Source organism: Sander vitreus, chromosome 13 (genome assembly GCF_031162955.1).
Source record: "Sander vitreus isolate 19-12246 chromosome 13, sanVit1, whole genome shotgun sequence".
Classification (NCBI taxonomy): domain Eukaryota; kingdom Metazoa; phylum Chordata; class Actinopteri; order Perciformes; family Percidae; genus Sander; species Sander vitreus.
In genome coordinates this window covers 22,051,026-22,067,139 of record NC_135867.1, presented here as the reverse complement: position 1 = coordinate 22,067,139, position 16,114 = coordinate 22,051,026, and the positions used below count along the sequence as shown (strand labels likewise).

General features: G+C 39.5%; 1 protein-coding gene across 1 annotated transcript; it reads left to right on the top strand.

The window, feature by feature from the left end:
- Positions 1–1,291: 1,291 nt before the first annotated feature.
- Positions 1,292–15,996, top strand: rps6ka4 (ribosomal protein S6 kinase, polypeptide 4). The gene is made up of 18 exons (XM_078266208.1): positions 1,292–2,340; positions 4,622–4,693; positions 5,189–5,256; positions 5,367–5,517; positions 5,715–5,830; positions 6,810–6,917; positions 7,067–7,147; positions 8,469–8,572; positions 8,847–8,997; positions 9,099–9,260; positions 9,463–9,588; positions 10,628–10,761; positions 10,922–11,015; positions 11,182–11,352; positions 12,534–12,725; positions 12,810–12,969; positions 13,237–13,400; positions 13,501–15,996. Exons 1-18 carry the CDS (start codon positions 2,253–2,255, stop codon positions 13,753–13,755), a joined length of 2,397 nt encoding a protein of 798 aa, XP_078122334.1. The 5' UTR covers positions 1,292–2,252; the 3' UTR covers positions 13,756–15,996.
- Positions 15,997–16,114: the final 118 nt, after the last annotated feature.

The window sequence follows — 16,114 nt, the reverse complement described above, 5'->3', positions numbered from 1 at the left end:
AGACTGCTGGTCAAAATGTGACAACTTTCCTGTCTTAAATATTTTAAAAATAATGGGAATACTGTGATAGTTAAATGGTGGATTTACCTTTCTAAACTAGCAACTATTGGTTGAGTGATGGGGTCACAATTATCTCACTTCAGGATCCATCTTTAATGTTTGTTGACTTGTCTTAGAGTGTCGCAGTGCTACCTGTCACTACTTCCTAAAGTGTATTTTGCCCAGCAAAATTAGTTATTTAGGTGAATCGTGCCAACCTCCCATAATCAGCAGACTGCTCAGCTTCTGGAAATACCGGTACAAGTGTTTATATTGTTAAGACACTTCAGATACCTCAAAGTCAAAACATCGTCATAGTAGCTCTGCTATGGTTTCCAAGAGGGACTCAAATATGTTAGAAATGAACTGTGACACCTTTTGTTTTCACATTAACAGAGCAGAATTGCTCTATCTGGGTATTTTTTTTATAACTTATGGCAAACAACACAACAGAAATGGAGGTGTGGGAATTTCTACATCAAAGTGCATCTTAATCATAAACAACACGCAACAAACGTGGAACTCTCATGATGCAAAATAAATTGTCAAATGGAAATCAAGTGTACAGTGAAATATACAGTATCTGAATGTATTTTAAAGGTCAGTGGTGGCTTTTTTGTCGTATTATAAGACCAATGTTGACAGTGAATCAATGCAGTAGTAGACCTACAATCTATAGTACAGCCTTAGTGTGATTTTAAACCTAGCAGTGCACACAAATAAAAAGTACAATAAGAGATTCTTCATACAAACAATTATGCTTGTCATCATTTATACACTTAATGTGTAAAATGGCATCTTCAACATAGAGTACTGTTGATATATATGTGTAGTATACTGTATATTGGCAAATATTCCTTTCCACAGTTTGGGCATGTCAAAGTTGAATGAATGCCTTGTGTCACAAAGGTTAACATAAATTAAACATTGTTTTAGTGCTTGAAAAACCGTGATAAGTGTACATATACAGGCACATACAGTTTGCATGTCAACTGTAATCTAGTTAAAAGGTGCTGGGGACCCCACAAAAACCCTATGAGCCACCCTAGACCATGTACCTTTATTGCCCAGTCCCATGGTTTTTCAGCCATTTGGACGTTTATGTTAAATTATTTGGTTGTATATGGTGAGAAATGTGCACAATTTGTCTCCAATTTATCATACGGATGGAAAAATGTAACTACCGTGTTTGAAAGGTTCTAGCTAATCTAACCCGTTGTCCTGCAACATCGCTCCTCCCACACTGAGGGTTCACGTCATCACGTGACTGACCGTCGCCCAGGTTGTGTCGAAAGCATCCGTATATTAGCACTTAGCTAGCGAGCTATCCGCTGACAATAAATATAAAGTGAAGTGCAAATATTTTTTACAATGGGCGAATTGTTACCGTGGCCCTAACGTTAGTGGAGGCAAAGAAGATAAGAACCTACCCAAACTGGCATTTCCAACATGGCTGAAGAGGCCAGTTAACAAAGCTAACGTAACTATACATTAGCGTTAGCTAACGTTCAAACTTTGACGGGCAATAGCAGCAATTCGTTAACTAGGTGCTAGTTTGCCAATTTACTACTAACGTTTTCCACCCAGCCAGGTAACATATCTTGTTATTGTAGCAATTAGCTATGCTAAGTAGCGTCGTAGGTGTTTACGCACTAACTAATTACGCGTTATTTTGATCAGTCGTTGATGCAAAACTTGCGTTAACGTTATTACTAAATAACATCAGCTAACGTTAATTTATGAATGGTTAAGGTACAACTGTTAAGCCGCTAATGCTAACGTTAGTTATTTAAACTTCACTGTAACTTTCATGAACACAATTACTTAAAATCAGATTCAATACTAATGATCTTTCACCTAGCTAATAGTGAAAAATAAAGCGAACAGCAGCTGTAAAGTGAATAGCTAACGTTACAAATCTGTGTTTTGTGATTAATTTCGACCAATCGCATGTTATAAATAATGCTAAACACCAGAATGTCAAACGCATGGGGATTAACGTTAGGGCAGCAGTATTGTCTAGAAAACACAGCTGTCCGGTCATTTCGTTAATCCTTGTATTCTTCATAATGCAGCTAACGTTACAGCTAGATGTTTATAATTGCTGAACGTGTAGTTTTACGTTAACGTCTTGTAACGTTATACCTAAACATTTGGCTACCTACTTCACCTTTAACAGTCTGTATAGTATATAGTCTACTTTAATTCAAGTTATGCCTGGGGACGCATCTGATAGTAGTGATGACTCCGATACAAAAACAAATGAAAAGGCCTGCACCGTCAAGCATCAAATCACCAATGGTAAGTCAAGTATACGGTTTGTAATCAAGCACAGTGTTATATACACTAAGTAACCACAAATATAGAAACCCCTGCACAGTGTAATTTAATTCCTTCATTTAATGTATACAACATTTGTGAAACGTATATTTTTGTAATTTCTAAAGCTTTGTCAGTTAAAAAAATACCTCGGATTACATTGCAAGGTGATTCTAAATTATTTTATTAGCTATGCTTGCTTCTCCACATACTGTACAAATATAAAATATTAGAAACACTTGATGCCGCGCAATACAACACAACCCCAAAATGTACCATCTAATTCAATCAACACACACATTATGTTCTCAATAAAATTACTTAATGTCAGTATTTTTTTTTACTACTGTATTGTGTTGCATCACATTATACAGAGGTTTTTATTTTGTTTGTCACTCAGTGTATGTAGTTGTGCTGGGTATCGCCAATGATGTCCCGAATCGATTTGATATTATATTAACATACTAAAAGATCAAGTTTTTGAAATTTATTAGGCATAATTGATCAGATAAGATGACTCAAAGATATTTGATTTTAATTGGATATTCGATTATTTTAACCCAGCCCTAGTATGTAGATAATAAGAGTGCATGATATATCGACTCAGTATCATTATCACGATATCACGTTGCCAATATTATATCGAAAGTGTCGCAATAAGTATGCAATATTTTGTTTATTTTGTGGAGCACTGCGTCCCGTCTGTTGGCTGTGTGGCTTAGTTGTGTTTGATTTAGAGCCCACTTGAAACACTATAATGATCATGTTTCATTGGCCAGTTACCGTGCCACTTGCACGTGTTAGTGCAGCTCAGCGTACTGGTCCAGTACGTAACAAACCCTATGGAGCGAATCACGTGTGTGCATATTTTGACAGAGTGACAGAGTGAGTGAAGAAATAGAGACAACAAAATGGAACGAATCAGAGAAGCGAAAGAAAAGTTGTCCTGTTCTCTTTATATATTTTATACTGTCCAACCAGTAAAACATGTCCTGTTCTGTAGACATGGTCGTTATTTATTTATTCATGTTGTACCAGTCCAATATGACCGTCAGTTGAAATAAACCTTGTGTTGTAAGAAAACTTGTTTTATTTGTTATGAATATATTTTGATGTGTTTTCCCATAACTTTTGTAATTTTACATATGTTTGAAAATATCGAAATTAATATTGATATTGCAATATCACATTTTGTCAATATCCTGCAACCCTAGTAGATAATGGATTTTTATGTCCTTCAGTATACATTCAAGTAATTAATTGAAAAGCTCTTGCCCACCCATGTGCCAAGCTTTCAGAGCATCCGTGCATAATGGCCCTGACACACCAACCTGATAATCGGCCGTCGGACAGTGTGGCGAGGTCGGTGACTCGAGTGTTGGGTGTGTTCCGTGCCGTCGTCCGTCAGAGGAGCTGTCGGCCTTCATTTTGGCCGACTTGACTTGCTGGGTCGGAGGGCGGGCAGTCGGACTCACTCCATCAATCTGATTGGTGGAGTGCTAACCCAGAAATGACGAGCGGGATGAGTGACGAACGCCTCTCAAAATCTGACGAAAATCTTTTAAACTGACCTTTTGTCGATCTGAAATGAAGACAGACAATTGGGTTGGTGTGTCAGGAGCTTAAGACCCGAGGAGACCCATTGTTGCCTTATAGTTTGTTTATGGAAGTTGTATGTTTCCCAGAAAATAATTTATAGTGTAAATCTTCAAAAAGAAATCTACACAGAATCACATAAAGCAGAGAATTGCTGCTGTAATCCCTTAGTGTGTTGAAAATGTCAGGTTAGTGGCAGACTTGGCTAGTAGTTAGTAGTCTCACTGGATATTTTTCATCAGCTGTCACATGAGTAATATATTACTGTACTTACTGTGTAGATATTCATTAAAGTGCAACAACCTTTTAATCTATAGAGAAAAGTGCAGCCGGTAACATTGTCATAAATTATAATAGCTAATAGTAGCTGCTACTAGTGAATCTTCAAAACATTGACTAAGATAATTAAATACATATTTATATTAGATGCATGTCTTTCACTCTTACGGTACGTGTAAAAAGCTGTAAAAGTATTATTACTTTGCCATTGTATGCTTATTTTTGTAGAATGCTAAAAGTCAAACACAGTTCATGTGTTGGCCTAAATTGACAAACTCACAGTTAAAATATGGCATCTATTAAAAGAAGACCGCTAAAAACAGCAGGCAACAGAAATTGAGCATATATTCCGTGTCTTTTAATTGTGGTATTTTCTTTCTGGCACTAGCTAACCTCACAGGTCACACTGAGAGGGTCGGCATGGAGAATTTTGAGCTGCTCAAAGTCTTAGGCACTGGAGGTAAGTGTCTACATGAAGCATAAAATATAAATGCAGTTATTGTCAAACCTGAAGAGAAAAATTAGAAGGACGCCAGTATGAGGTATACCCAAAGCAGACAGGATGTATTTTCCTGCCATGGTTAAATATCTTAAGGGCAAAGTGTTTATAGTTATTTTTTTGTTGACTGTGAAGAGAGAGCCTGCTGTCCCTGATGACTTAAATGCTGGTAAAACATTTCTTTACATTCATATCCTGGTGTGGGAGTGGCAAATCATTTAGACAGCATAAGAACAAATCTGAATGTTTATAAGGTAGACTGTAGATGTATCTGTTGTTAGATCTCATCCATAATGTATACCTATGAGAGATCTGAGAGGCTGTTTCTATCAACAAAACAACCCATGCTTAAATTGTGTGTGCGGGAATGTTTTTGCATATATTCCAGTTCAGTTTCACTTTTTTACTAGAAGTAATTTTAACTACTGGATGAAATATTTATTTGTCCTTGTCTAGCTTATGGAAAAGTGTTTTTGGTAAGGAAGAACACCGGTCATGATGTGGGCCAGCTGTATGCTATGAAGGTGAGACTATTTGTCTAAAGTATTAAACTAAATGTGATCAAGAAAACTTTTTAAAAAAAATGTATTTAAAATACTTGCACAGCACAAGTTTATTTTGATTACTACCCTAGGTGTTAAAGAAAGCAGCTATTGTTCAAAAGGCAAAGACGACAGAACATACTCGCACTGAGAGGCAGGTGCTGGAGCACATCCGCCAGTCTCCCTTCCTGGTCACGCTCCACTATGCCTTTCAGACGCAGAGCAAACTCCATCTCATCCTGGGTGAGTGGTAGCACACTACAACCACATATGGAGAACTTTCCTCAGTCTTAAAAGTGCCAAATAGATGTTCTCTTTATGTTTCTGTCTATTACTGTTTGTCTGTTTGTGGACATTTTGTGCACGTGTGCTTGTGTAATTTTTGTATTATGTTTCTTCACGCTCCTTGTGTATTTTCCTGTGTGCGTGTGTGAGTACAGACTATGTGAGTGGCGGGGAGATGTTTACTCATTTGTACCAGAGGGATCACTTTCCGGAGGAGGCGGTGCGGATTTATATTGGGGAAATAATCCTGGCTCTGGAGCACCTGCACAAGGTGGGTGTTGATCCTTCCAACTCTGTAACTTAAAGCTACAATTATCGGCAGAAGAAAGACAAAGCACTCTTACAGAGACACTACACCAACATATCACTTTTTTATATTGTTATGGCTGATGCGTTGACAAGCAGTTGCGTAATTACACAAATATAGCAGACACAGAGCAACTTCACCACCCCACTGGAGGCCTGACAAATGTAGGGTTAGGGTAACCCTAACCCTAACCACCAACTCCTTGGTTAAATAAATGGGCCTTTAGCTGCGAAATGTTCGACTATCTTCACCAGATATTCGCTAACTACGTCATTTGGTGCGGGAAGGGCAGGAAATCCCCTCTGGGCTCTTACTTTACTGCCTGAAATACTCTCGAGCTCACCAAAGTTAACTAGTTGTTACCCAGTAACGTTAAACAACTACTGTAGCTGTAAGTATTGCTCTTAACCCAGGTCAGCAACTTGGGCGTTGAAGCTTTTTTTAAATGAAGTGCACAGACCACAGTGTGGAAGGTAGAATGTGTGCATTTTCAAGGTTGTTTTGAGAACATTATGAGTACACCCTGGATGTTTTTATTAATTAGCAGTAGTGTGTAACGTTTTGACCTTCAGCAGATGAATTGGATTCACAGTGCAGCATTTAAATAAATAAAAAATCTTGACATTGGAAAACATTTTTGAGAAATCACCATTCATGCAAATTATCCAAATTGGCTGAAAGCAACATAAACGACATAATGTTGAATTTTATGGGTCGTTGCTTTGGATAGCAACAGCACCCTTGGTGACTAGTATTCTCATTTCCTGAGGTGATGTTGCAATTAGGTTGCGCTTCCGTTTGTCTAGGCAGTGTTTACTTTGACAAGTTTTAAAAACCACTAAATGGGGTTGGGTTGGGGTTATACTGCATGCCAGCTCTGTTCACACATTGCTTCACTTACAATAAATAAAACTGGTCATTTTTCACTGTGTTTGTTGTTCAGCTTGGGATTGTGTACCGAGACATCAAATTAGAAAACATTCTCCTAGACAGTGAAGGCCATGTGGTATTGACGGATTTTGGGCTCAGCAAGGAGTTTCTGGAAGAAGAGGTATGTAAACACGATACCAAAATCTAAACATGTGGACACTGATACGTGAACTGTGAGTTATCTGTTATTGCAATCCTAACAATATTTTGTTCATATAAGACAAGAAGATTTTTATTGTTATACTTTGTCTTCCCTTTTTTTCATTACAGAAGGAAAGGACCTACTCTTTCTGTGGCACCATTGAGTACATGGCACCTGAAATCATCAGGGGGAAATCTGGGCATGGCAAGGTAAATGTATGAGAGTAAGGCAGCAAGCACTGGTGTTCAGTGTTCAGATAATGCAATTGTTCCATTGAGATCCATTGGGACTTAACCATTTAGCTGTAGATATTTAAATTATAGTTAAAGACTAAATGCTGTAGAGCCCGAGTTTAGACCACAGGAACTTTCCCCCAGAACTAGGAACCTTCTGAGGACTCATTGTGTTTCAACCTCATAGACCAGCGTCTAAATTGAGTTCTGGGGACATTCGGGGTGGGGTTTGCAGGGATGACCGTCGCTGATTGGTCCAACACACAGCGCGTCTGCTTCAACCCACTGAGCGCTTTATTCTTTAATGAAGGAAGTACTCTTGTATCGATTTATGACCATTTTAGGACGACAGAGGACATTTCTCTTTGTTTGATAACATTCAAATTACATTTAGGTTTTGCTCTCGGCTTCCCAAAAGACAGTGAGAAAAAGAGAGAGATTTGTGTGAGCCAGCGGCCACACTGAACTGCAGGCTGCAGACTGTGTCTCGGGCGAGCGAGTGAGAGAGCGTGGCGGTGCTCTGAATGAGAGAAATAAAACAATTTTTTCTGATGGTCTCTCAGCGGTTTTGAGGCACAGTGAGACAAAGTCCATTTATTTTTTTTCCAAGTGTTTTTTTTTTTTTTTAGATAATATAAACTATGGTCTTTCTATCTTGTATACACACACAAACACCCACCTCAAATATACACAGAGTTAATGCATATTTGTTTGATGTTAGTTGCCTGACAAAGGAACTAAGTAGCCTACCAGAGTTTGCTTGTTTTCATTGACGACACTATTTTACACCAGACAAACTGGCTTGTTGATAAGCTTAACTGTGGGCTATTGCCTAAGTTAGACTGGCTGCATTGAGATGTTTTGATAATTTCACAACAATAACAAACAAATCTGAGGTTTAGGGCAAACTAGGGCACCTAGTTACCTGGCTGGCTGTCACCAATGAAGGCAGGTCATGCAAACGTGGATGCTGCTCCGCATGGCGCTCGATTTGTGTGCGTTAACTGTGGTGGCTGTGACAAGAAAAGTCGAAGAGGGAGGGGCAGGGGCTCGTGCTCTCTCGCAGTCATCTAGTCAGAGGCCAAAAGGGCAGGTGCTAGAGCACCACCTGGGGGCTATCTGTGCATGTGCCTGTAACCATACATTAGAAAAACATAATATAAAACATAAGATTGACATTTGTGGTTATGGAAGGCAATCATTGTCATAAAAGACAGCCCAGGTACCACTAAATAAATACTCAGTGGGTGCCTTATCTGCTAAAAGTTTGTCCTTTTTCCTCTGTCTTCTCCTTCAGTCGGTAGATTGGTGGAGCCTTGGGATCCTGATGTTTGAGCTTCTAACGGGCGCATCTCCTTTTACCTTGGAGGGGGAGAGGAACTCCCAGAGTGAGGTGTCAAAGTGAGTGTGGCCAACCTCATCTCCATAAAACATATATTCAAATTATCAACCTTCCTTTTTCTCAGCTCATAAAATGTATCTCAGACATTTTGTTGGGAGGTACCTTCTTTCATTAATCTATTTAGCGCAAAATGATACATTTGGTTATCGTTAACAGTGAATATCTTAAAGCTGCTCTAGGATTTTGTCATACAGTATCATATGAGTATACTATGTTACCAAAATGGGCATTATTTTATATCCTTGACTATCTTCTCCACCCCTCTCCCATCAGACGTATCTTGCGCTGTGATCCTCCGTTCCCCTCTATGATTGGACCCACTGCTCAGGACCTGCTGAAGAAGTTGTTGGTGAAAGACCCCCACAAGAGGCTGGGCTCTGGACCGCGAGGGTCTGAAGACATCAAAGCACACACCTTCTTCAAGGTCCTACTCACCTCAACTGCGAGTCACTTCTTTTATCTCTCTTCCCCTGTCACCTCTTATTCATCCTTAACTCTCTCCGTCTGCTTTTTGTTTCCTAACAGGGACTGAACTGGGCCGACCTAGCGCAGAAGAAGGTGCCAAGTCCATTCAAGCCAGAGCTGAAGAGTGAACTTGATGTGGGGAACTTTGCTGAGGAATTCACTGGGATGGATCCCGTCTACTCTCCGGCGAGTACGCCGCCAAGCACTGACCGCCTGTTCCAGGTTAGTCCTTGCTGTCTGAACCTTGACCCTTTTTGAAAAGCTGGATTTCCAACACAAAATAATTGTAAATAATATAACTGCCATCTGAAAAAAACATACATTCATTCTTTCTCTCTCTCTTTCTCTCTTTTAAAGCTGATTATTCAGAGTGTAGTACGTCGTCATACACCTAACATCACTAACATTACTTTTGTAATTTCAGGGATACTCCTTTATTGCTCCCTCCATCCTATTCAACAAGAACGCAGTCATGGGAGACTTTGTACAATCCCAGATTGGGGCTGATCGTCCAGCTTCAGCCTCTGTCCAACGCAGTGCAATGTTAGAGGTACGGATCTTGTCTTAAGAAGCCATTTTGGTAGATCTGTCCTTGATTACATTTTTTTGCAGTTGACTAACACTCATACGATTTTGTCGACTAATGGGTTAGTTTATTTAATCAACAGATGTGTAAAAACGACTTTCTTCACAAAGAATTATGCAAAAGCACTACTTTAAGTCTTGTGTTTTCCAAAGATGTGCTCATAGGTTTCTTGATAATAAGTTATTCCGCATGAAAAAAAGCCTAAAACATGACTAATTGACTAAAGAACGTCCGATTAGTTGACTATTCAACTAAGAAGGGGCTGCCCTACATTTTGGGTTAAGATAGTTATGTTTTTGGGCAATTAGAGTTTTGCAAAACCAGCGTATCTTAATTGGAAGCCCTTCTGTAATTTAGACAGATGTAAAATAGCATCTAATAAAGACAGTGTTTCTTAATTAAAAAAGACAGGAAGGAAATGAGGAAAATAAACTATTTGATTAAGCCTATGTTATTAACCAAAGTTGGCTTGCCTTATTTCACAAGATTGAAGAAATATAACAATTATCAGGAGACTCTGTTCTCAAAGCATTTTACAGTGTTACAGTACCTGTTTAGAAATGTTAAATCTCAGGTCAGCCTGTCTAGTTGATGTTGATCACATTAGACTGTGTGAAGTAAAGCTACTGCATTGTTTTCAGCCAGCAATCTGAGAAATCTGACGTAATAATTTATTTGTATTCTTTAAAAAAAAAAAAGTGTACATCACGGCGCGTTATATTTGAGGAAATCCCACAGTATGATTGCAGTGATAGATGATTTTGGATAGATGTTGATATACTGACCAGAACGTATAAATCGTAACATTTTTCTCTATAGCAAACCCTTCTCAAGTATGTAAATATTGACTTTTCAGGTTGTATCACACATTGGCCAATGCACACCAAAGCCAGGTCCTTTTAACACTGCTGGAAGCCACGTCCTATTGCACAAGGGAAACAACAAACGCAGTACATCTCCTTTAACAGCTCAGTGTGACTCATACCATCTTTTCTTTGTTCAGGAATCCCATTTTTTTCAGCACTATGAGCTGTGTCTTCATGGGCCACCCCTAGGTGAGGGTAGCTTCTCTGTGTGCAGGAAATGCCGACACAAGCAAACTGGCCTCGAGTATGCCGTCAAGATCGTCAGCCGCAGGTAAGTGGAGATGTGATGCTGCTACACCATCTCAGTAATAGCTTTGAGTTTGTGTGCATTACTATGCTCTACAGTGTCACTGTACTGTGGTGGTATAAAGCACAGAATGTGCTTGTTAACATGTGTTAACTGTCTGTCTTAACTGTGTTGACTGTGTTAGAATGGAGGCAAACACCCAGAGGGAGGTTGCTGCTTTGAGGCAATGTGAGAGTCACCCAAACATTGTAAAGCTGCATGAAGTCTATACTGATCAGGTATAGTGGAGGAAACCCACACAGGATGGCATGTGCAAATACTGACATACTGTAACATTAACACAACAAATAGTGAATATACTGTATGTACTTTCAAGGATGGAAACTTAAGCAATGTGCAACAGCAAAACCATTGCATGAACTCTTCTTTTCTCTTCTCTGTCAGTACCACACATATTTAGTGATGGAGCTTCTGGGAGGTGGGGAGTTGCTGGAAAGGATCAAGAGGAAGAAACTCTTTGGAGAGGCCGAGGCCAGTCAGCTGTTACAGAGCCTGGTGTCAGCTGTTAGCTTCATGCACGAGAATGGAGTTGTGCACAGAGACCTCAAACCAGAGGTGGGCTGGGCTAGGCTTTGATGGCTTGATTAATTCCTTAGAATATACAGTTAAACCAAGTAAAGTGATGACTGTAATGACACAATAGCACCGAGCAGTGTCTTGTGCACATGCATGTATGTATGATTCTTTATATATGAAAACGGTCAGTCTAAAGTCATTGCATGCATAATTCTACTGTATCACATCATATTGAAATTAAAAATACATTTCAGTGATTAAAAATGAAACTTTTCCAGAGAAGTTGAATGTCAGAAAGGAAGCCATGGCATGTGGAATTATTTGCCCGAGTAATGTGGTGAAAGTGAGATTAGTGGTACCAGTGTGAAGTTTTAATTGTCACGGTATTTTTCCGCTGTGAACTGCATGTGTTCTGTGCGCCCCTAGGATGTTTAGCAGAAACTGGCTGAATACCGAGTTATAACCGACCAGCTTGATATGTAGGGATGTTGGTGTGCACATGATTTAATCGAGGTAAACACAGTGGACAACAGTGCATAATGTCTCTACTGCGGTGCGGCACTTTCCAAAATGAAGGCTTCAGATTTATAACACACATATCCTGCCATCTTCAGATGGCTGTGGGATTTAATTAACTGAAGGAGAAGGCTTTGATATAGTATAAAGCTGCTGGGAATGGCAGATAGTGGTAAGAATCGGTAATTAACTTTTAGTTCTGCACAGTGTTTTACTGGGATGCCTGTCATAATCGCATAAACTTTAATTTTTGATGCCATTCTAAATGCATTTACTGGTTGGAGAGCATTTAATTAAAACAAGTTTATCTACATTATTCCATAATTCCTGCACATTGCTTCTTAACTATTGAGCTTGCGCTTGTTGACAAAACCAAATGATGAATCAGATCAGATGAGTGATGTGGAAATAGCTGTTGTCCAAATTTTCACCAAAATATCAACAACTACTTTTGCGCTGCCTCATCTGCTTGACCTGTACTCCCACCTTTGCACCACATTGACTGCACTGGGCACAAAAATACCACACACACACACACACACGGGTAAAGCATACAGGAACATACCAACTTGCAGTATTTAGTGGTAGTGCTAGTATTTATTATTGGTATTTAGCAGTCTTTGCTCTGTCAGGAAAGTGGAGTGTAAAAAAAGTACAGAAAAATGAGAGCGGATAATCATAGATTTAATTTGTTTCCCTTGCAGAATGTGCTGTTTTCAGGTGCGGGGGAGGACTCCGTGCTGAAAGTAATAGATTTTGGATTTGCCCGCCTGTGTCCTGCAGGCAGCGCCCCCCTGCAGACTCCCTGCTTCACGCTGCAGTACGCTGCGCCTGAACTTTTTGAGAGTGCAGGATACGACAAAGCCTGTGACCTCTGGAGTCTTGGGGTTATCCTGGTAATTTAACTTAAATCTGCTGATTCCGTCTCATCAGTAGGGCTAACTGAAGTACTAATGACTCTCTGTGTGTATTTTCATCAGTACACCATGCTGTCAGGCCAGGTGCCATTTCATAGTGAGCAGCGGGGGATGACCTCATCATATGCTGCTGACATCATGCAAAAGATTAAAGAGGGCGATTTTTCATTGGACGGGGAGGCCTGGAAGGGCGTATCGGAGGATGCCAAAGAGCTTGTTAAAGGTATGTGATATAGTTAAAGTGACACATTTGTGGTTTGCCTTAATTATTTGTTCTGCGTTACAAAACTAACATAGTATGTTCGTCTGTGGTTTCTGCCTGCCGTGTTGGAGAATGTGATGGTGGATGGTGTAAGGAGTTCCAGTGCTTATAGGACTCGTCATCAGTCAGAGAAATGCTTTTTTCCACACCCCGTCTTTGCCAGTCAGCTTGTTTTGTCTGCATCTCTTATATCTTGTTGTCTTGTGTTTGTGTCCTCTATCATTTAAGGCCTACTGACAGTGGACCCAGAGAAGCGTCTTAAACTCTCTGATCTGAAGGAGAACAGCTGGCTGCAGGGTGGAGCATCCATGTCCACCACTCCTTTGTGCACTCCAGATGTGCTAGAGTCTAGTGGGCCTACTGTCCGCACCTATGTCAATGCCACCTACAAGGTAATAGCATTGTGCACAGAAGTTCTGAAAATAGATGATTGCGTGAACTTGAATGAATGAATGTTTCATTTTACTTTTCTTTGTTAATTTCTCTCACCAGGCTTTCAACCGTGGTAAGAGAGAGGGCTTCTTTCTGAAAAGTGTTGACAATGCTCCCCTTGCAAAACGCAGAAAGCTGAAGATGACAAGTACAGGTGTTGAGACCCGATGGAGTTCATCCTCATCTTCCTCCTCTTCTTCCACTTCCTCCTCTGCCTCCGCCTCTGCCACAGCATCCAAAATACAGCCAAAGCAAACTGTGACCACAAAGCAAACTGTGACCACAAAGCAAACTGTGACCCCAAAGCAGAGCTAGCCTAAATGGCAGGCGAGAGAACAGAAGGAAAATGAGGAGGTATGCGCTTTTACGGGCAACACAATGTCCCTCAGTGGTGATAGAGTCACCTAGTTCCAAAACAAACATACTGACAAACCAAAAGACTGGTTTAGGTTAGTGTTAAGTGTTCAATTCAAAATTGTATTCCATGTTTTAACAGCAAAGCAACTTTGTTCATCATGCCATATTCTCCCCAGACCAAACTCTATTTTCCTTGAGTGGATGGAAGAGAAGATGGTAGAAGTCTAGTTTGGCATTTTTAAGATGCACAGAAATATGTGGCCTTGAGAAAAATATTATCATTGAGTATTCGCTTTACCATAGCATGGTGATATCGCACACTAAAAGTTAAAAATGAGACATTTACTTATTTTCACTGTGGGTAAGAAACAGTGCCTGGCTATATAGGGATAAAGGGAAAAAGGAGCCATAAATGAGCAGAAGCCATATACAGCAACACAGTGAGTATATCAATTGAGCCGTTGTGAATACACACACATTTGCACATAGCAAATGAATAGTCTTTCCAGCAATTCACAGGCCCAATCCTTTGATTGTATCTAGTTATACTGCCACACGTAAAATGATTAGCAAAAATCGGCAAAAGTTTTGTCTCAAGGGCTGTGCCACATGTAGGCACTCTGCTCTGTAAAGATAGCAGTTTTGTGGAAACTTCATTTATTTATTTTTTTTGCAGAGAAAGTAAATGATCAAATGGTAAAAAAAAAAAAAAAGGCAAACTGCTGGAAGGACTGAGCACTGAGGGAAATGCTTATGATATGTATAACCTTTGAGATTGCAGAGGATGCTGTAGTTGGGTTCTTCTCTATTGGATGCAGTTTTAACTGTGTCAGTCCTAAGGGCACTGACATTGTAAAGCAGTCACACCTCCAATACACTCCCAACTCTACAGATCCCATTGAACACAACGTAGGTGGCATGTCTTGATTGATGGCTCTGATAAAGTATTTTGGCAAACAATCAGTTTGACTTGAAGTATCTCGCAGTACTAACCAAGTGTCCAACAGTAGCACCTGTAAAAACCGATGAAGACACAGAAGCAGTCATGAAACAGAGTGCGTTTTTTTCCCTCATATTTGCTGTAAATTACTCGCATTATTGTGCCGCTCTGAACATAGCATGCTAATCTGTTGTGATGAACTGTAAGAACCTTTTCCATATTTTGGTATCACAGGCGTACTAAGGAAATGCCTCTGAAAATGTTTTTATGCTACCAAGTGCAGTTTGAGTGTTTGCACGTAGAGCAAAATCCATGATGGGGATTTCGCTTGTACATCGCCTTGGGCTTGTGAATTTTAAAAGGGTATTATTATGTTTTTTTGTTGCCCTATCAGACCAGCGCCATATGTGGCTATCACAAATACAATCTGATTTGATACCGTGAAATATTGTTGTCCCTCAGCTTGTTGTCACCTGGGCTGTAAGCGTCAGCCAAATATGTCTTTTTACACATGTGGTTTTAAAACATTGTATGGCTTCGAAATTCAAATATTGTTACAGAATGAAACACTTAATCATGACTTTAATATGGTTCCGATGAGAACATCCTGCAAGTTCTGTATATACTCATCCCAGATTTTAGAGCAAAATAATTATGTAATGTAATGATTTAAATTTTGAAAACTGTTTTGATGGTATATTAATTTCCTGATGTATTTTTATTTTTTTTTTAAACATGTTGCACAGTTGATCAATTATACACATTTCAGCTTTAAAGGTGCTTTCATATTTATTACATGTAATTGATTTTGAATTTAATGCTGTGGTAATGGGATTGATAATTAAATTGGCTCTTGTGTACCAGCATTGAATGTGTAATGTGTATGCGTGTGTGGCTGTGTGAGAGCATAAATGGCGCTGGGAGGTTGGTTGTACCGATATTTCTTTACCAGATGAAGCATTATTGCAAGTTACTGTATTATTTCCTTGTTGTTTGTCGCCTTTGTTTAAAAGCTAAGTGGTTGTTTGTGTTTGAACGTTGACATTTTGACATAAGAAACTGTGCTTTTATTGGTGTTGATATTCTTTTGTTGTAGTAAATGATGTTTCCTTTTCTCTTTCTTTTTTTGAGCATTACTATTTTACTGAAATGCACTGTCACTGATGTCGTAACTGGGAATTTATCTTTTGCACCAAGATTCTTTTTTCGGTTGGTGCAAAATAAATATGACTTTTAAATAAATGGTTGTGTGTTTTGTCTTTTGAGTGTTGTGATTGTTTTGTAAATGCGTGTGAGAGTCAGAGTGCTCATTAGTTTGAGCATGGTCAGCACCACCTACACTGAGATCCATACATGCTTCTGGTGAGACTTTGAATT